At 33.5% G+C, this 22813-nt stretch overlaps 1 protein-coding gene across 2 annotated transcripts in view; it reads left to right on the top strand.

The window, feature by feature from the left end:
• Positions 1–22813, top strand: part of LOC144560511 (uncharacterized) — a 47923-nt gene that overhangs the window by 19402 nt on the left and 5708 nt on the right. Inside the window, exon 2 of one of the 2 annotated variants that reach the window (XM_078309749.1) lies at positions 13961–14263. The exons of the other annotated variant lie outside the window; for it this stretch is intronic. Coding sequence (XP_078165875.1) covers positions 13961–14241 — 281 coding nt within the window. The 3' untranslated portion in view covers positions 14242–14263. Of the gene's footprint in view, positions 1–13960; positions 14264–22813 lie in introns of those variants that run through there. 2 annotated transcript variants of the gene reach the window in all.

The following is a 22813-nucleotide window of genomic DNA, read 5'->3' on the forward strand; positions in this document are numbered from 1 at the left end:
ATTAGTTGCAACTAAAAACAACTGGGGATATAAATCACTTAAAGGATATTCGCCCATCCATCTATCTATCCAAAACAAAACCTCCTTACCATTTCCTACTTTTTTATGAAACCCCAAGTCAACAAATGGTCTTAGTTTGAGAACATTCCTCCAAAAAGCTGACATCCTATAACTATACCCTTCTGACCCATATTTAGCTAGAATAATATACTTCCACATCCCTACAACTGCAGGGTCATTATATTGGTACCACCATTTAGCTAATAGAGCTATATTAATAGTATGCAAGTTTAAAAGACCCAAACCCCCCTGCGACTTACTAGCACAAACTACTGACCATGAAACTAAAGAAATCTTTTTTTCTAACTAAACTACCCCCATACCATAAAAACCTTCTCCTAAGTTTGTCAATATGCTTTCTAATTTGAACAGGCATTTTATACAGAGCAAGCCAATACAAAGGAATGGCAGAAATTACTGCATTTAGTAATGTTACTCTACCCCCTATAGAAAGTAATTTACTTTTCCATCCCTGTAGTTTTTTCTCAATTTTATCGATTAGGACATGCCAACATTCAACAGGAATAGATTTCCAATGCACAGGTACTCCTAAGTAAGTTATAGGTAATTGACTTATGGTGCAACCAAACCTATCTGCTAATCTCTTACTTTCTAACTCATTTAAATTCAGTGGTATCATAACACTCTTGTGATAATTAATTTTCAGACCAGTCATATTCTCAAAACCTGACAATAATAATTTAAGAGTTTCGACCATCTTGTCACTTGCTTCCAAAAACAATAAGGTATCATCTGCAAAATGCAGATTCAAGATATCCCCAACACCTACAAAATTACCCAAAGCTTTAAGAAAACCTGTCATTTTAGCTTTTTGTAAAATTTTATGCAAAGCCTCAGCCACTATATCGAATAGAAAGGGAGATAGAGGATCCCCCTGTCGCAATCCTCTCTTGCAACTAAAGTATTCTCCCAAACAACCATTTACACTAATACACGTCCGACTACCTTGCAAAATATCAGAAATCCATCGTCTAAATTTAGACCCAAAACCCCGAGCAAGTAAAGCTTCTTGTAGAAATTTCCAATTTATTAAATCATACGCCTTTTCAAAATCCAACTTAAAAAGGACACCTTTTGTTTTAGAGACTCGAACTTGATGTAATACCTCATTAGCACAAACCACATTATCCAAAATATACCTACCTTTGATAAAAGCAGTTTGAGTATGAATTATGTATATTATAAAAACTACATTTATTTGTGTATTTTACTTATGTCAAAATAACATTTCTTATTATTCATTCTAATTCATGTATATTGTTGTTGAAGCCTTCTATCTTTTATTAAAGACTTAATTTATTGTTATTATAAAATAGTGTCCTGATAATCATCAAATTAAAAAAAAATACTAATATGTTATTTTCTTTTCCCATAAAAAAAGTAATCTGCTCAGTATTTTTTAATTTGGATCTTAAATTCGGTCTTACATGATCCTATATGTACACGTGGAAATTTTTCACATATATTATATTAAAAAATATAATTATTCCATAAAAAAATTTATATCTCATATATACGTAACTATATAATAAACCATTAAACTGGTTGATTCAACGGTTGACCGATAAATTATTGATTCCAAACTTCATCTGACAACATTGATTGAATGGACCATGTTAAATCTTAATTTTTACATCAATATAGCGGTTATTTTTCAGAATTTGAACGATTTGAATTATTCATTTGAAATTTATTTAATAAATTTGAAAATTAATATCATATGACACCAATATCATACTAATCAGATTCATAAAGTCACCAAATGATTAGTAAATAAATTAGGTGCATGTAATATATACTTCATTTCTATATTATTCATTTTCTTTATAATTTTTAGGGAAAATTGGTTATTTGCCACTCCAAAACCTTCAAATTTGAAAAATGTCATCTCGGAATTTGAAATTATAATAAAACCACTCTAAACTTCATTAATTTTTCACTTTGTCACTCCAAATAATTAATGACTAAAATACCCTCCCTTCTTCTCCTCTTCTTCTTTATATTCTCCTCCCATGACCATGACCATGTCGAAAATGAGAAAAAGAAGCTTTCAAATTATAAAGCCGAAAATTAAAAAAAAAAGCTTCCCTTTGATTTGTTAGCAGCAACTTATATTGCCATGGCAGTTGGTTTTTGAATGCATGATGGGAGCTTTATATCATTTTCTAGGAGTTCACAAAACAGTAGTCAAAATTCCTAGGTACATCAAAGTGTACGAACTACAAAGACGCTGCAACTTGGCAACAGATTGTGGTTTTCTCTAAATTTGACACGTCTAATTTTGCACGTCTTTCCAACAACGTTGAACTCAATCTAGAAACGGTTCTGACAAATACTCAATAATTTCCAGATGACAATGAAATCTGCCTCAATAGTTTAAGCTTTTGATTTTATTCCAATCAATAAGTCGTAATAGGAAAAGCTATCAATTAAAGCTAGTTAAAAAATAATAAAAAATAATTTCTCCAGGAGACTACACAGCCATATGATAAATGCAACGTCTGTTTTGTGTAATAATGTAGTCACCTGAGCAAGGAGCAATTGATCTAAAAAAAAACAAACGGTGCAACCTAACCAGTAATGAACAGTTACCCACACATTGACCTGGCCATGAGAGAAGAATATAAACAAGAAGAGGAGGTAGGAGAAGAAGAAGATGAGAAGAATGGAGGGTATTTTAGTCATTAATTTTTTGGAGTGGTAAAATTAAAAATTAATGAAGTTTAGAGTGACATTATTACAATTTCAAATTTCGGATGGTATTTTTCAAATTTGAAGGTTTTGGAGTGACAAATAACCAATTTTCCCTAAATTTTATCATGTGAGGTCATATATAATTTAAAAGCTTGTTGTACCAAAGGTGGGATGTTTTCATAGAGAGAAAAGAGAGCGGTCTAATCCCTTTCTCTCCTCTCTTTTCTCTCTTTTTGTCTATGAAAACAGGATTATAATTTTCTCTATAAGAAAGCAGTGGATTTGGTTTTGTTCGTGAAAAGGATATATGGTTAATCTCTAACCAATCAAATGAAGATATTTTTTTTTTGTAATATAACAAAATTTAGTTATTTCAACTAACTGAAAAAGATCTATATATATTCAATTTTATTACGGATTAGACTTTTCTTAGCACAACTTAAAATTTAATTTTCATACCATTACCCAATGGGCTCCATGAGATTGTAAAGACTGAAATGCATAACAAATTCTTTCATACAATATTTTACTGCAATTCTTGCAAAATATCACACTAGTTAATAGAAAAGTATTTTTTTTTTTTTACAAAAATGCTTTAAAAAAACTGAACTGCAAAAAAATGAATAGAGACAAAGTAGCTCTATGCATTTTTTTTTTCTTGACATACAAAATTTCACCACCCTGTCCGCTAACTTTTAAAAGAAAAAAATTCTATCGTCTAGCAATTTATTAAAAATGAAAAGTTTTTACAATACCTTTAACCCGCAGGTAATTAACATTAGACAGTAGAATTGTAGAAAAATTAAATGAATTACAAAAAAAAAAAAATTTTGTTTAAAAAATTCGCGCGTATAAAAATTTGAAAAGTTAAAATCAAAATAACAGCAGATTTATTTCCGTTTGCAAAAGTATATATGTTCCTCATTAATTTGTTTTGCTAAATACCATTTCGGACAGGTACCTGTACCTTCAATTAAAATTGTCGTCTTTGCCGAATTGTTTATTTGCACCATTTTAAAATAATAAAATTAAGAAAGAAGCATATAGTTGGAGAAACTTCAGAACTTCATAGTAACGCCAACTAGATCTGTGTTACTCATGAATGACAAATATAACTACGGATTTTTATTTCAATTATAACGACAAATATTAAGTAAAATTTTAAATTAAGAAAATAAGAAAAATAAATGTCAGAATTGTTAAGTTCCGAAATTTTAAAAAATGCAGACTAATTGTTTAATTTAAAAAAATGCACTTATTTAAACAATATGTTGAGACATCCGCGATAACTGAATTAATTATATATTTACACTTAAGAGTTTAAACTATGTTTATTCCAAAAAATATATATATATATAGATACTTCAGAATATTATTATATCCAAAAGAATATATATTTGAGATGCATGCATTTAATTTTATTTGTTGATGTGTGTGTTTAAAAATAAAAATAAAATTGTCAAAGATTTAAGAATACAAATATTATTGTTATTTATTCCGTAAAAGAAATTCAGGATATTTTTTTTGCCACAATCTGTACCTACATTCTTTCATTAAAGATGCTATTTGGGAAAGTGCCATATTATTAGGCAAGTGTAATCCGGCCCAATAAAGCCCATTCCTCTTCACCAGTCCAATCATTGCTCCAAGTATCCAGATCTCCTGCCCCATGGAGTGCAGGAAATTCCTGCCCCCAGAGTCACTGCAGAGTGGGTCCCCATATAACCGTAAACTCAAAACCACTTTAACTTTAAACCCTTTAACAGTAACCGGGCCCACCCCGCAGTGACTCTGGGGGCAGGAATTTCCTGCACTCCAGGGGGCAGGAGATCTGGTTCCCTCGCTTTCCCCTTTCCTCCTCTCCTCGCCAAAAACCTCTCAATCTATTTAGTAGATAATATTAAACTAACTTTTTTTTTAAGGTTGGCATGCTACCAAACCTTAAATAATCGTCGCCAACAATTTCCTCTTCTGATCTCATTGCCAAAAACATTTAAGAAGTGGGTCATTGGTACAAAGAATTAATTTGAGAATGGTTAGTTGAGAAAGCGAGAACAAAGACTACACAGTTTAAAGTAATAATCTGTGATTGGGGAGATTGGTGATAACTATACATGGCTTCTCTCAAACTAATGCACGTACGGTGCAGTATTATCAAACCATGTACAAAAGTTGGTGACTTTCGGACACGGTTTGATACTATTGGACTGTGTGTTTATGTGTGAGCTTTTTTCACAAAGTGCCTCCTCCTATTACCCACCATTAATGTGTAATTTTTTCTCATCCGTTTATGATATGTCATGTACAGTCGCATTTTATGTGCTAGTGCCTTGACTTCATCAATGATTTGTGAAAAACCTCATTCTTTCCATCTACGTAGCCTAAGGCTACACAGAACCAATGGGCTCTACGCAGTATTTGGCTCCATAAAGGGATTGCCTTCTGAAACCAAATAGCGCATAGAGGCCCTAGGCTCTACGTAGCATTAGGCTGCGTAGAGGTCTCCTTTTTTTTTGGAAAATGGTAAATTCGAAGGATGAGTAAGTACAAAGTATAAAACATCAGCGTATAATCGATGTTTTTGCCATAAACATCGAATAAACAGCTGCCGGAATTAACCCAGAGTATAAAACATCGATGTATTGTTTCTAATTTGATGGTAATTCAGAAAGCTCGTGAAGAGGCAGAGGGCCGACAAAGCATAGGAAGTCGACAAAAACAGAATTACAAAGAACATCGTTTAAGGTCTCAGAAAGTCAGTAGACGTTTTTGATTCTCAACAGTTACGTGTGTTATTTTAGTTTGCACTAGAAATGGTTGTTAATTATTCATCAGGAAATTTAAGTACTCATATTTGGAGGTTTTTCTTTTCTAATTTATTTGTTTTTGTATACCATGCCTTAGAATTAACCATTTTCCAAAAAAAAAAGATAACAAAAAAGAATTAATGAATGTCTTATCTAAATATTTAATTGATATTATTTAAATAACAAGATCAGCAACTATCAACATTTTTGTATATTTTGATGATATTATGCATATGTTAATTTTTATCTTAGTATATATCATTGAAAAGAATATACTACGACAAAATTATTAATTGCTATTATTTTTCAATATAAATTAAGAATATGAGAAATTCTCTGTTAGTTGCATGTACTCATTGCGAAGTAAAGATAAAATATAAATAATAATAAGATAAGATTAATTAAAGAGTCAGTACCTAACTAGTTATGGCATTATTGTGTATCATTTGCATTAATGTCTGCAACCCGCAGATCTAGAGTAGTAAGAGATTAAAATTCTTTAGTTGACCCGCCAAACGACACAGCGCAAAAAAATTCTTTGATCGTTTGTGGTGGTTAATTTATTTTCTACACATAACTGTAGCTTTCTTTTATCCCGCAATAGTTAAAATTTGAACTCGTTACACAATTAACATAAGACATTTAGTTGCCAAATTAGAAGAAAAAAGTAATTCAGGTGATAAGACGTAACATATATAATAGTCTAATATATGACGTAACATAGCATCTTCCATCAAATCACCCCCCTGAAACCTAAGCTTCCATCAAAAGTAACTTCCCTAGCTAACAACCAAGTCATAATTATCCCACTCCACCTACCAAGTACCACTAACTACAAATTTCACCTACCTAGTAATAACCAATAGACTCAAGTCTTTCCCTCCGAGCTTTTCTAGGTTCATTAAATATGAACTATCGTCATAGAGAAATCTTGGATGAATTGAGTGATTTCATGAATAATCCAAGAAACCAATTAAAACATTAACTATAACAAGCTTTTGAACAACCGTTTTCAGTCACAATTTGTTACCACCGAACTATATATATACGAAACCATTCAAAACATTAATTAGTACATAGATGTTTCCTTCTTATGATTATGCAAGGGAACGCATTGGTATTGGCATTGAATGGTCCAAGGACAAGCCATCTACAACAAAATAATTAGAACAAGTCCAATTTTGCTTCTTTTAGGTATCACGTTTTATGTTTCGAACGAATAAACCTTCAAAAAATTTATGCATTTAATTGTATCTAGTTAATGTCTGCAGTTAATTAAAGATAAAATTAAAATATCAAACACTTAAAAAATACGGATATATATATATTATAGTAATTTATTCATCTTAGGAAAAAAAAATTGAGGACACAGCTTAGAAATATTCTGTTACCTTAGCTGATATGAATTAGTCCACAAATCCTTTCAAGCAAACATGGCAGCAATGGCATCCCTAGCTAGAAACCCTAGCGGCATACATACTGCACCGTACCCGTGACTAAGTTGGCCCGCCCCACAACGTGACTTTTTTTCCTCTCTACTCGTGTTGCTCAACACAGTCCACTGATACCCCGAAGGAAGTCCCTCTCCTTACCAAACCGTCGTGCCTCCAGCTGTCCATGACATTCTCGGTCGGCACAAAGCAGCAGTTGTTATTAGTGGTAATAACTGGATTAAGGAACCATTGTGTGTCACTGAGATATAATACATATATATCTATAATAAATAGTAAAAAAATTCCAACAAATGTAAAATTTGGTCTCCAAGCACATTTCAATATGGAGATCGTGTGGAGCGGTTCAGATCGGTTATTTGGATTTTCAAAATAGAAATATAGCGCTATGGAACAAAAACTTGTTTTACTCCATGGCTCATTTTAGCCCATCTCATATATATATATGGGGTTTGGGGATTATGTTTTTTTTTTTTTTTTTGTGCTCTTTATTTCAAACATCAATTTGTATAATGAAACGGGTGAATTGCCACCCCTTTATTCGAAAAAAAACTACAAATTTTGATTAATTTCAAGTAATACAGGATTGGCTTTATTATGGTTGAACTATTTTGGATCATGTCAGATAGATTGAAGGTTACTTATTTATTCTTGCCAAAATTAACTGTGTGATTTTATTGAACGTTTAATATTATCAGCTATCATTCATTGTCATTAAAGAAAAGCCTACAAATCAGTTACATCATGATGTAGTGAAAAAATCACTTTATTTGGCCCCAGTGATAGTTGCTAATGATTAATTAGTGCAATTATACTTGAAATAAAACTGGGCATGGACTTGAAATTGCCCATAGGGTACAAATAATGTTATTATTTTTTCAATAAATATGATAATTACACAAATACAGCACGTTGCTAGTAATATGAGAGTATGGATATATAAGGCTATTTTGCAGTAATTATTTTGTGGTAATTAATAAGTACAAAATCATATTTGATAATTATTAATTATTCATTTAAATGTATATTATTTGTATTGGCAACCCATTTCATTTTCCCAAATTTCTGTATAATATTATTTAATTTAGTAAGTTATATTTTCTAAATTACAAGATCAACAGCCATATACATCTTTGTTATGCTTAATAATATTATGCATAGGTTAAATTTTAGCTGAGTATATTTTTATGGATGTTTTTCAACATGTAGAATTTGATAATTTTTGTTAGTTGTAGTAATTAACCTTTCGCGATGTAAATATAAAATATAAATAAATATTGATACGATAATAATAAACTATGTTTTAATTAATATATGTACAACATTTCTCCTCATTCATACGCTCATAGCTACAAAGTATTTCTCCAAGTCAATTGTCTTTTCTTTTGATAGTACCGAACTAGTGGTAGTATCTTAGTATAATGGTATCCTCATTAATTCATGGTTGTGATTTTCCGAAGTAGTGTTCGGTGAATCAATTTTCTCTGCTTATAATGGATAATATTCCCACCCAAACTACAACTGCCATCTTAAAATTATGGGAACAAAAATTCGTTGCTCAGCCTTGACGGTTTAAACTACAACTGCTATCTTCCTTTTCTATATATTGTTCCCTGTACAGAAGTTAGAACATATTTAAACTACAAAAATATACCACTATATACAAGGATAAAAGTGCCTATTGCCGAGGGTACATCGACAACAATGACTATTTCCAAGCGTATTCATATTACCAACAGGAGTATCACCACGAGGATATAATTGGTAAAAAACACTTTTATCCTTGCGAATAGTAACAGATTTTTATAGTAATATTCTCTTTTGTTTTTAATCTCTCCAATATATATGGAAATGAGAATGAAAAAGACAAATTAAAAAGAAAGTGTTTCTAAAAAAATTAGCATAATTAAAATTTTATTAAATTTGCTTATTTTTATCGTCCTTATTCAACCTTGTTATTGATTCATTTAATAATCAATTTACTAATTTAAATTTTCATTAGTCTTGGGTGATCAGATAATAAATTTATGAGAACCTTCAAAAAAATAAATTTATGAGAAAAGTATCGTTTTGTAATAATAATTAATAAGTATTATTATGTTACTGTCTAATGCTCTTTATATAATTATATCAATAATAATTAATAAGAAAAATTATATGATCAACTGTCTGTTATACTCCTTTTTTTACAATTTAGCTTGCTTTTGTCCATTAGTCACATGGATATACATATTTTAAGAACATATTATAATTTTCCAAAACAATTTATACTGTATACTTGAACATTCAAAACATTCCCATAAACATTTCCGTTCATACCCATAACAACCGAACAGACCATAATAGTAATAACTTGCTATTAACATGTGGCGAAATTTGGATAGGATCAACAAATAATATTATTTTCTTAATGTGTCGAACCCAACCCAATTTGTGGTCTTTTTTTTTTAATCTAAGGTGACCTGAGGAGTCATAGGTCAACTTAGACCTAATTATTAAAATTTTACCAAGTCAAGGATAATATATATCAAATCGCATCATCTTCATAAACCAAGTATAATATTTAGAACTAAAGTACAAAATATTAGTTATTAATTTTTCCACTGATGACTAAAGTGGCGAGTCCAATTAATATTCGTTAAGGATGCAAGCGTCAAAAGTTTAGGGGCGAGTCCACTAATGACCATTTGAGTTCTTAATTAATTTTGGGTTAGCAAGTGTCCCACAGCATACAAATTGTCATATATGCGCGACTTGTCATTAACTATTTGTAAGAAACAAAATTCTTATACTTGATAGCCATTTACAAACACGCTACTAACCATAGTTCATTTTAATCAATTTGAGGCTAAACACATATGTAACAATAAAAAATTCTCAAATAAACTTCAATATCACATGATGAAAAGACTAAAATTGATAGCCTCGCCCTCACCTCCTGCTCCCCGAAGGGGAAGCTGGATGATCTGCACCGACAGCCTTCTCATCTTCCTTCTCATTTTCTTTGCCTTCTCCATCCCCTCCTCTGCCCTCTTCCACTCTCGTCCAACCGTCTTTCTCTTCAAAAAATTATAGTCGCCAGCAAGCGCTATTCTTTCCTGCCCTCTATACCAACACTTATCTATTGGGAGAAGAGAAAGTTGATGATAATAACTCTAATCGTCATCTCTCTTGTCTATCAGCACCTTCTCTCCCTTCACCATTATCGGGAGAACTAAGGACAGTTGGCGGCAATAGCCCTAGTCATCGGCTCTCCTCTCTCTTTGCACTCTCACCACCGTGACACACTGCCTTCTTCATCCGCAAGAAGAAAAAAAAATGAGAAAAGATGTCTCATTTTCTTTGCTCGCTAGCTATCACCGGTGTCTACCACTAAAGGACATAGTTTTTTTTTTTTTTTTTTTTTTTTTTTTTTTTTTCTTTTGTTATTTTAGTTGTTTGTGTTGTTAGATGTTGATATAGTTTGAATGATGTTTTGGATGTAAAACGATAGATGTATTTTGCGTTTTAATTAATGAAATTATACTTGACAGCTACTATCAAGGGTTAAAAAAAAAAAAAAAAAAGACTAAAATTGATTATTTTGATTGATCGGCAACAGTAGTGCCAGGGACCCATACCTCTTGAAATGATAGTTGGTCATTCCTCCGTTGGTGGGCTCAAGGCTGCAATTAGTCCACCAACGACTTAAATTGTACGAGGTTCATGCCGCCCAGTAGTCACTATTACATTATGGAAGATTGAATGTACTTGGAGCATGGTTAATTCAGACACGTACGACAGGTATATAGGTAGCGCACACAATATATGTCTACCTCTTTTGACATCCAAGTCGCTATTCATGTACTATGTTGCATTGAATTGTAACCAAGTAAGTTATTAGTAAACAATTGGCGGTCCACTGGACTTGCCTGTTTCTATTAACTTTAAAATTTTAATTCCAAGCTGCTGTTTCCTCTGTCTCACTACCGAATTTATATTATATATAAGAGGGCCAGCTCTGATGCCTTAATAACAATCACAACATATAAGTTAAGCTTTTCCCATTTCAGCAGCAATGAGAGGCATTCTCTTATTAATTCCTTGCACTCTTTCTACTCCCTCTGGTTCAATCTTCCGATCTCACATCCCAAGCACAAGCTCTTCTCCAATGGAAATACACTCTTCAGACTCAACAACTGCTTTCTTCTTGGAATCTGCATGTTCATCCATGCAACTGGACCGGAATTACTTGCCGCAATACCAACAAAAGAAGGCAAGTCATCACTACAATCTCTCTTTCCCAGAAGGGTCTTATTGGAAAATTAGATGCTCTTAATTTCTCTGCTCTTCCATCCATCAAAACTTTTAATCTCAATCATAATAAACTCAATGGAACAATTCCTCCATCAATATGTCACTTGTCAAAACTCACATATCTTAATCTCAGTGATAATGATCTTAGCGGTTTCATCCCAACTAACATTGGAAACTTGACAAACATAAAGAGTTTGTGTCTTTGGCGTAATAATCTCTTCGGACCGATCCCTCCTGAAATTGGTAAACTTAGACATTTGAGAAATTTAGACTTATCAGAAAACTTTCTGAGTGGAGAAATACCTACTAATTTTAGAAACTTAACCAATCTTTTCTTTTTGCAACTGTGCAATAATAATCTCTCTGGATCGATCCCTCCGAAAATCGGTAAACTTAAACATTTGAGAGAATTAGAACTATCAGAAAACTTTCTGAGCGGAAAAATTCCTAGCGGCCTAGGAAGCCTAATTAATATGAGCATTTTTAATGCTTGGAACAATAGTCTCTCTGGACCAATCCCTCCTGAAATTGGTAATCTTACACATTTGACACATTTAGATCTATCAATAAATTTTCTTAGTGGAGAAATACCAACTGTTTTAGAATATTTAACTAATCTTGTAATGTTGGACCTTCATTATAATAATCTATCCGGGTCAATCCCTCCTGAAATTGGTAGACTTACACATGTGATAGGTTTAGATCTGTCAGAAAACTTTTTGAGAGGAGTAATTCCTAGCGACCTGGGAAACCTAACTAATATGAACATTTTTTTTGCTTGGGATAATATTCTATCTGGACCAATTCCTTCAGAAATGGGTAAACTTACAAAGTTGATAGATTTGGAAATATCACAAAATATTCTGAACGGAGAAATACCTGCTAATTTTGGAAACTTAACCAAGCTAGTAAACCTGCATCTTGGTGATAATAATCTTTGTGGACCAATCCCTCCTGAAATTGGTGAACTTAGATATTTGACAGAGTTGAAACTACCCCACAACTTTTTGAGCGTTAATATACCTACTAATTTAGAGAACTTAACCAATCTTGTCTATCTGGATCTTTCATACAATAATCTCTCCGGACAGATCCCTCCAGAAATTGGTAAACTTAGACAACTGATTGATTTAAAACTATCAGAAAACTTTCTAACTGGAGTAATTCCTACCACTCTAGGAAACCTAAGTAATTTGACCGTTGTTCATCTATCATCAAATTCTCTATCAGGGATCATACCGGCAGAACTCAGTAGATTAAATAGATTGATTGAATTAAATTTAAGTCACAACAATTTAATAGGACATGTACCAAAAGAGTTGGGAATGTTGCATGCGTTATTAAAACTTGATTTATCGTCAAACAGTCTAACAAGTGTGCCAGAAGAATTAGGCAATTGTGTTAGTCTCGAATTATTAAACCTCAGCAATAATAGGTTGATTGGAACAATTCCATCTCATTTTGGAAACTTGGTATACTTATTGGACCTCCTAGATTTAAGCACAAATAATTTTATCGGAGATATACCAATAACACTAGCCGACTTAATAAAGCTACAAATTCTTAATCTATCACACAACAATCTAACTGGTCAGATTCCGTCTTTATTGGGCGACTTGTTAAGCTTGTCTACTATGGATTTGTCATACAATCAACTGGAGGGTCCAGTGCCAGATAAAAAGTTTTTTAAGAAAGCCCCAGAACAATGGTTTATACCCAACGCAAACCTTTGCGACACTGTTCAAGGTTTGCCCTCTTGTGATGGAGTTAAAGATAATAATGGTTCAAATAAACAACGAATGGTTTGGTTGAGTGTAGCTCTAACTTGCGAAGGTGCATTAGTATCGTTCTTTTTATTATGGCTACTTTACCGACTATACTCAATAAAGAGAAAATCGGAATCAGGGCACATTGGGCCTCCTAATAGAGGAGACATTATATCTGTGTTGAATTTTGATGGGAGAGATGCATATGAGCAGATTATAAGGGCCACAGAGAATTTGAGTGAGAAATACTGCATTGGAAGTGGAGGTCATGCAAGAGTTTACAAAGCAATTTTAGAGCCAGACAACCTCACACTAGCTATAAAAAAAATTCAGTTAGTAGGTGGTGAAACCTCACAAGTTGTTGAAGCATTCCACAGAGAAATTTGCACCATAACTCACATTCGACACCGTAACATTGCTAAATTATTTGGTTACTGTTCCTCACCTCAAAATAAGTTTCTTGTATACAAATATTATGAGAAGGGGGATTTATATAATATTCTCAATAGTGAGGCAGCAATAGAATTGGATTGGGCAAAGAGGAAAACAATATTGAGAGATATTGCCTATGCTCTCTCACATTTGCATCATGATTGCTATCCACCAATAGTACATCGGGATGTAACTTCCAGAAATATCTTGCTCAATTCTGAGTTTACTGGAAGTATCTCAGATTTTGGTATTTCTAAATTTCTCAAGCCGGAGTCTTCTAATTGGAGCATGCTTGCTGGAACCCGCGGTTACATAGCACCAGGTTATGTATACTTAAGCACCCTAGCTATTATCATATTTTAATTTCCATGAGTATACTTGTATAAAAAATATAGTGGAAAATAATTGCAATCTGAATTCTTTCCTTTTGCAGAACTAGCTTATACCATGAGGATGACTGAAAAATGTGACGTATATAGTTTCGGAGTAATCATGTTGGAACTACTTATGGGAAAGCACCCTGGTGATATGATCACTCTGTCGGTTTCTGAGGAAGATAAAATCATACTCCAAGATATCCTTGACCAACGCATTGAACCACCAACAGGAGAAGTCATCAATGAAATTCTCAAAATGATTCAAATTGCTTACGAGTGCTTGAATAATGACCCGTCACTCCGTCCATCAATGCAAGAGGTGGTGAATAATATCTAGACGTCAAAAGTCAAGTGCATCATATATTTGTTGAAGCAGACGATGCACCGTGTGTGCAACTTGTACGGACCGTGTACCTGGCTGCCAGACCAGATATGGAAGGCGGCAGCTGGCTCTTGTGGTGATATGGAAGGTGACAGCTGGGATCCGTTTGAGATTTACTTTATGTTTCTTAGTTATTTTGTTTCTTATTTTAGAAGATTCTGAGTTATGTTGTTTCTTATGTTAGAAGATTGTAATAATAAGAAAAAAGTAAAGAAAAAAAAAAAAGAAAAAAGGAAAGTAGGATCTAGAAAATTGGAGGGAGGTTCCTTCTATAAAATCTACCCTTCTTCCTCTGTAAGATTTAACTTTCTGAAAATAAAAAAAAAGGTGTGTGTGAGTGTGGAGGACGTAGGTACCAAGTTCGTACTGAACCTCGTTAAATTCTGTGTTCAAGTCTTTGTGTCATTGCTTCTACACGGACCATGTCCCGTGGTACACGGACCGTGTGTGAAGTTCTGTTGTTCAAACTGTTACAATATTCTGGTAATACGTAGCTTCTGTGTTTGAAGATTAGTTTACTTGGCTGTTAGAATTCAGTTTTAGAGCATTATACTTTAATTCGTATTTTGTATTTGAAAGTTGTTATGCTTTATTAATATTCACTTATTCTATGAATGTGTGGCGCAAAATATTCATCATGCTAATAATATTATTGCAATATCTTCTGTATGTTTTGTGAGTTTACCATCAAATATTCATCATGTAGTAATGATATTTAATTGCAACCTATAGGATAGGAATAATTTCTTTTTTCACAGATCATCAAATATGTTGAATATACTAATAAAGCAGGCTGTAATGAGATTTAGTAGTCAGCTCAGAAAAAAAAAATACAAACTTATCGACTAAGACTATCGATAAGAATTCTTGGTAGCATCTACTGAGCTTTAAAAAAAAAGACTATCGATAAGAGCTATTTTGTATTTATTATTCTTGTGGTAATTACTATGTACAAAATCATATTTGACATTTATTAATCATTCATTTGAGCATATATTATTTGTAATGGAATGACTTGATTTTTCAAACATTTTGTATTGTATTATATAAATAAGTAATTGATATTTTTTTAAAGTTACAAGATCTACAACTATATACATGTTTGCTATATTTTATGGTATTATGCATTTTTATAGCATAGTATTGATTGCTATTTTTTTACAAAAAGAATAATTACAACATAAGGTTGACACCACTCTCCTCAATTCCTCCCTTCCTTATTTTATATAATGTGAAAATTTTGTTACATAATTTGATGATCTACTGTAGCACCTCTAGATCTACATTGAGAAGGGAGCACCCTATATATATACATAGAGAAAAATAGCGGCTTGGGCATACCTTTTGCTGCCAACAAACTTTCCTAATTATTATGGTACATATTTTCTTTTATGTTTCGACCAACAATCTTTCCTAATTATTGTACATTTTTTAATTCTATATTTTAATATATAACAAAAGGAAACAAATTTTCCTCCTGTATACCAAGGGTAAGCCGCATCAACACTTCCCCTCAAGTTGGTGCATAGATATCTATCATGCTTAACTTGACAAGCACATCATCAAATGTTGCACTTGAAATGTCCTTAGTTAAGATATCAGCTAGTTGATTACCTGTCCTTACGAAGAGAAGAGAAGAGATGACATTTTGCTCTACATTTTTGTCTTATGAAATGTCTCCTCACTTCTCTGTGTTTTGTATGGTCAAGTTGTACAAGATTCTGAGATATGACAATGTTGCCTTGTTATCACAAAAAAGCTTCATTCCTTCTGTCTGATAAAATTCGAGTTCACTCAGTATCCTCCTTAACCATATTACCAGAAGAATTAATAAACCTAAAATAATATGTTGGAAGCTAAAAAACAATAGTACCACAACTCAAAATTTCAAAAACAAGAATCACATTGTTGCAGTCTTAACGTCGGCAAAAATTTGAACTCAGGCCCAAAGTAGCAAAATTCCAGTTGTTAATTTTTTTTGAGAAAATTAGTTATTTGCCACTCCAAAATCTTCAAATTTGAAAAATATCATCCCGAAATTTGAAATTGTAATAATACCACTCTAGTAGTGTCCCAAAATGACAAGATCAAAGGGCATTTACAACCCTAATACAACACTTCATTTGATGGTGTTTGGACCACCCTAGTAGTGTCCCTATATGACAAGATAATAGGGAATTTACAACCCAAATACAACGATCCAATTGATGGTGTTTGGAGCACTATAGTAGTGTCTCTATATGGCAGGATATTGGAGCATTTACAACCCTAATAGAACCTTCCAATTGATGGTGTTTGGAGAACTCTAGTAGTGTCCCTATATGACATTATAATAGGGCATTTACAATATAAATACAACACTCTAATTAGATGACTCTAGTAGTGTCTCTCTATGGCAAGAAAATGGGGCATTTACAACCCTAATACAAAACTCCAACTGATGGTGTTTGGAGCACTCGAGTAGTGTCTATATGGCAAGATAATAGGGCATTTACAACCCTAATATAACATTTCAATTGATGGTGTTTGGAGCACTCTAGTAATGTCCCTATATGACAAGATAATAGGGCATTTACAACCCAAATACGACACTCAATTGATGGTCTTTGTAGCACTCTAGTAGTGTCCCTATATGACAAGATAATAGGGCATTTACAAATCTATTACAACACAACAATTGATGGTGTTTAGAGCACTCTAGGAGTGTCTCTATATGGCAAGATAATAGGGCATTTACAACCGTATAACAACCCTCCAAAAGATGGTGTTTGCAGCACCCCAGTAGTATCTCTATATGGTAAGATAATAGGGCATTTACAACATCAATACAACAATCAAATTGATGGTGTTTGGAACGTTCTAGTTGTGTCTCTCTATGGCAAAATAATAGGGCATTTACAACCCTAATACAACACACCAATTGATTTTGTTTCAGGCAATCTAGTAGGGTCCCTATATGACAAAATAATAGGGCATTTACAACCCTAATACAACACACCAACTGATGGTGTTTGGAGCACTCTAGTAGCATCCCTATATGGCAAGATAATATGACATTTACAACACTAATACAAAGCTCCAATTGATGGTGTTTGGTGCAGTCTACTAGTGTCCCTATATGGCAAGATAATAGGGCAATTAAAACCCTAATACAACCCTCCAATTAATGGTGTTTGGAGCACTCTATTAGTGTCTCTATATAGCAAGATAATTAGACATTTACAACACTAATTCAACCCTTCAATAGATGGTGTTTTGAGCACTCTAGTAGTATCCCTATAGGACAAGATAATAGGGCATTTACAACTCCAATACAACACAACAATTGATGCTGTTTGGAGCACTCTAATAGTGTCTCTGTATAACATGATAATAGGGCATTCACCACCTTAATACAACACTCTAATTAAGGATGTTTGGAGCACTCTAGTTGTGTCTATATATGGCAAGATATTAAGGTATTTGCAACCTTAATACAACACTCCAATTGAAGGTATTTGGAGTACTCAAGTAGTGTCTCTAGATTGCAAGATAATAGGGCATTTACAACCCTAACAGAACACTCCAATTGATGGTGTATGGAGCACTCTAGTAGTGTAGCATGATAATAGGGCATTTACAACCTTAATACAACGCTCCAATTGATGGTGTTTGAGGGCAATCTAGTAGTCTCTCTATATGGCTAAATGATAGGGAATTTACAACCCTAACACGATGCTACAATTGTTGGTATTTGGGGCACTCTAGTAGTGTCTCTATATGGAAATATAATAGGTCATTTATAACCCTAATAGAACATTCCAATTAAAGCTGTTTGGAGCACTCTAGTAGTGTCTCCAGATAGTAAGATAATAGGGTATTTACATATCTAATACAACACTTCAATTGATGGCATGTGGCGCACTCTAGTAGTGTCCTTATATGGCTAGATGATAGGGCATTTACAACCCTAATACAACACTCCAATTGATTGTGTTCGGAGCACTCTAGTAGTGTCCCCATTTGGTAAGTTAATAAGGCATTTACAACGCCAATACAACACTCTAACTGATGGTGTTTGGAGCACTCTAGTAGTGTCTCTATATGGCAAGATAATAAGGCATTTCACATTCAAATACAACACTCCAATTAATGGAGTTAGAAGCACTCCAGTAGTGTGCCTATATGGCAATATAATAGGGCATTTACAACCCTAATAAAACGCTCCAATTGATGGTGTTTGGAGCACTCTATTAGTGTCTCTTTATGGCAAGATAATAGGGCATTTACAACCCTAATACAACCCTACAATTGATGGTGTTTGAAACACTTTAGTAGTGTCTCTCTATGGCAAGATAATGGGGCATTTACAACCCTAATACAAAACTCCAACTGATGGTGTTTGCAGCACTCTAGTAGTGTATATGGAAAGATAATAAGGCATTTACAACATCAATACAACACTCAAATTGATGGTGTTTGGAGCACTCTAGTAGTGTCTCTATATGGCAAAACAATAGGGCAATTACTACCCTAATACAACACACCAATTGATTTTGTTTCGAGCAATCTAGTAGGGTTCTTATATGACAAAATAATAGGGAATTTACAACCCAAATACAATGCTCCAATTGATGCTGTTTGGACCACTCTAGTTGAGTCCCTATATGGCAAGATAATAGGGCATTTAAAACCCTAATAGAACACTCCAACTGATGGAGTTAGGAGCACTCTTGTAGTTTCTCTATATGGCAAGATAATAGGGTATTTACAACCCTAATATAATGCTCTAATTGATGGTGTTTGGTGCACTCTATTAGTTTCCCTATATGGCAAGATTATAAGGCATTTAAAACCCTAATACAACCCTCCAATTGATGGTGTTTGGAGCACTCTATTAGTGTCTCTATATGGCAACATAATTGGACATTTACAACACTAATACAACCCTCCAATAGATGGTGTTTTGAGCACTCTAGTAGTGACCCTATAGGACAAGATAATAGGGCATTTACAACTCCAATACAACACAACAATTCATGGTGTTTGGAGCACTATAATAGTGTCTCTGTATAACATGATAATAGGGCATTCACCACCTTAATACAACACTCTAATTAAAGGTGTTTGGAGCATTCTAGGTGTGTCTATATATGCAAAGATATTAGGGCATTTACAACCTTAAAACAACACTCCAATTGATGGTGTTTAGAGGACTCTAGTAGTGTATGTATATAGCTAGATAATAGCGCATTTGCGACCATAATACATAACTCCAATTGAAGGTGTTTGGAGTACTCAAGTAGTGTCTCTAGATGTCAAGATAATATGACATTTACAACCCTAATAGAACACTCCAATTGATAGTGTATGGAGCACTCTAGTAGTGTCACTATATAACATGATAATAGGGAATTTACAACTTTAATGCAATGCAGGAAATCACTCAAAAGGTGATTCCGGGCGAAATATTTTGGTACTTTGATCCCTTTATCGGAACAAATTAATTAAGTAATAATTTGATGTATACGGACAAAACTAATTATAATAACTAAATTAAAATTTCGTTGCTCGAAATTAATGTGACACCGTTACAAAAAATATTGTTCCAAGCAGTGTTGTAAATAACGATATGTATTCGTTGGACGGGCAGAACACTGCCAAGCGATTAATCAATAATAATTGGAAATAATAGATCATAATTGAGAATAATTGGGGGATTTGTCAAAAAAATCCATGATAATTTGATACGGTCAACAACTAATTGAATAATTAATCGACTTAAATTGATGTTTTTTATAACACTAGTTCTAAGTGTGCAACATATTGAGAAATAATAGTCATGAAAATATTGCTTGTGAAGAGAGACGGAAGAGAGAGATCAATAGTCACTGGAGTGAAAAATAGATAGAGGTCGGTGTGATGTGTCCACTATCCATCACTTAAAACGACTTAAACTTTGGCGGTCAATAGCATCATTTTTGTTTTTGATTTTAAAGCTCAAAAGACAGCTGAAGATGAATTTTTTTTAAAGAAAGACAACTAATTAAAGATGATTAAAACCACTAAACCTTTGACGCAAGAATCCCTAATTATGAATTTTTGGACTCACCACTTTTAGGCATTAGTGGTAAATCTAATAAGTGATATTGTTTTCTACTTTAGACTTGAATTCATATTTGTGCAGAGACTAAGAACACAATATGTATGCATGCGATTACTGGTTTCGAAATTTTGAATCGAGGAAAGTCCGTTTTTGTTCCTATTTAATATATTATTCTACGAAAAGACTATTGACTCAGAGAAATACTGTGTGTGGCTATGAACGTATGAATGATGAGAATTGTTTTCATATACCTATTCATTAAATCTCCTCATTGACACAAAATAAATAAAACAACATAAAAAATAAATAATAAATAGATCACAAAATAAAAATTAACCTTCAGAGAGGGAAGAGATGGGGGCAGGATCTTAAATCCGAATGATTGAGAATTAATGTTAAGATAGAGAACAAACTTCTAGCTTTAAATTCGCCACACGGAGAGACGGCTGGGAGAGAAAAGATAATCTTTTTTTTTATCTAGAGAACACCATCGGTTGAATTAATGTAGCAGCTGCTGTTTAGTTGACCTAGATCCAATTATTTACCAGCGCTTCCCTCAAAAAAGCATCATCAGTTCAGTGAAAAAAAAAAGCAGTTGGTGTTGATCAATCCAACACCAACAGCTCGTATTTACCTAAGGATGGTAAATGTCACCCACTCAATGCCATCGATCCCTGGAGCGCAATTTATGTCGAAGAGTCACTCAATACCAGCTGGAATAAAAATTTAACCGATCACAAAGGAGAACCCATCACGCCATTGGTGGGTTAGACGCAAATAGTCAGTTAAAAGTTGCAAAAGTACTTACAACACTTCTGGATTCAAGCACCATCCTTTCCTTACGCCATCCAATGGTGAAGGGGCGATGGTAAATATGGTTTTTTTTTAGTAGTGAACTAATTTTTTTTATTGAGAAAATCAAGTATATATAATATTTTAGGACCTAAAAGGGACTTAAGACTCAAAATTTATAAAGCAAGAATTACATATTGCATTCTTAGTCTCGGCTCAAACGTGAAATTAGGCCTAAATTAAGTAGAAAATATCACTTATTAGATTTTCCATTAATGCCTAAGTGGCGAATCCAATATTCATCAAAGATTTATTGATTTTAAACAATCTTTAGCTTTCTTTCATGGGCTGAAATTAATAAAAGATGCTTTTGACCGAGATAGTGGACACCGACCGAGATAGTGGACACTGAAATTAATAAAAGGTCTCTCTTTCAATTACAGAACTGAAAAGTACAGTCAACTTGTTCAAATCCCATTCTTGACCATTTTAATTTTTAGTTTCCCAAAAAATAAAAATAAAAATAAATGAATCTAGTGTTGACTCTCTGTCTCACCACTGAGTTTATAAGGGTGGCAGCAATCTGGTTCCTTGATAAGTAACTACAAGCTATAACTTGAGCTTTTAGCATTACGACAATGAGGGGCATTCTCTTGTTCCTTACTGTCTTCATACTTCCTCTGGTTCAATCTTCTCTCACATCTCAAGCACAACCTCTCCTCCATTGGAAATCCACTCTCCAGACTCAACAGCCGCTTTCATCTTGGAGTTTGCATGTCCATCCATGCAACTGGACCGGAATCACTTGCCGCTACACTAACAAAAGAAGGCAAGTCATTACTGAAATCTCTCTTTCGAATAAGGGTATAGTTGGGAAATTAGAGGCTCTGAATTTCTCTGCTCTTCCATCTATACAAGCTTTTGATCTCAGTGATAATAAACTCAGTGGAGTAATGCTTTCTGGATCAATCCCTCCTGAAATTGGCAGGCTTACACATTTGATAGATTTAACAATATCAGAGAACTTTTTTATTGGAGAAATACCTACTAATTTAGAAAACTTAACCAATCTTGTTTTGCTGCGTCTTTGGAGTAATAAGCTCTCCGGATCAATTCCTCCTGAAATTGTTAGGCTTACATATTTGATAAATTTGGATCTAGCAAATAATATGTTTTTTGGATCAATCCCTTCTGAAATTGGCAGGATTACACATTTGAAAATTCTTGCACTATCAATGAACTTCCTGAGTGGAGAAATTCCGACTTCTTTAGGAAACTTAACCAGACTTGTCCGTCTATATCTTTTTTATAATAAACTCTCCGGATCTATCCCTCCTGAAATTGGTAGATTTACACATTTGATACGTCTGGAATTGGCATATAACTTTTTGAATGGACTTGTACCTGCCGATCTGTGCAAAGGGGGAGTTCTTGAGTACATTACTTTGCATGATAACAAATTTGAAGGTCCAATTCCTAGTAGCTTGAAAAACTGCAATACTTTAATATGGGTTACTCTACAAAGAAACCTACTTCATGGAGATATATCTGAAAATTTGGGGGTTTACGAGAATCTATATTACATGGATTTGAGCTCTAATAAACTTTCAGGAACTCTTTCATCCACGTGGGCTCATTGTCACAACTTAT

This window comes from Carex rostrata, chromosome 1 (assembly GCF_964058835.1).
Source record: "Carex rostrata chromosome 1, lpCarRost1.2, whole genome shotgun sequence".
Taxonomy (NCBI): Eukaryota; Viridiplantae; Streptophyta; class Magnoliopsida; order Poales; family Cyperaceae; genus Carex; species Carex rostrata.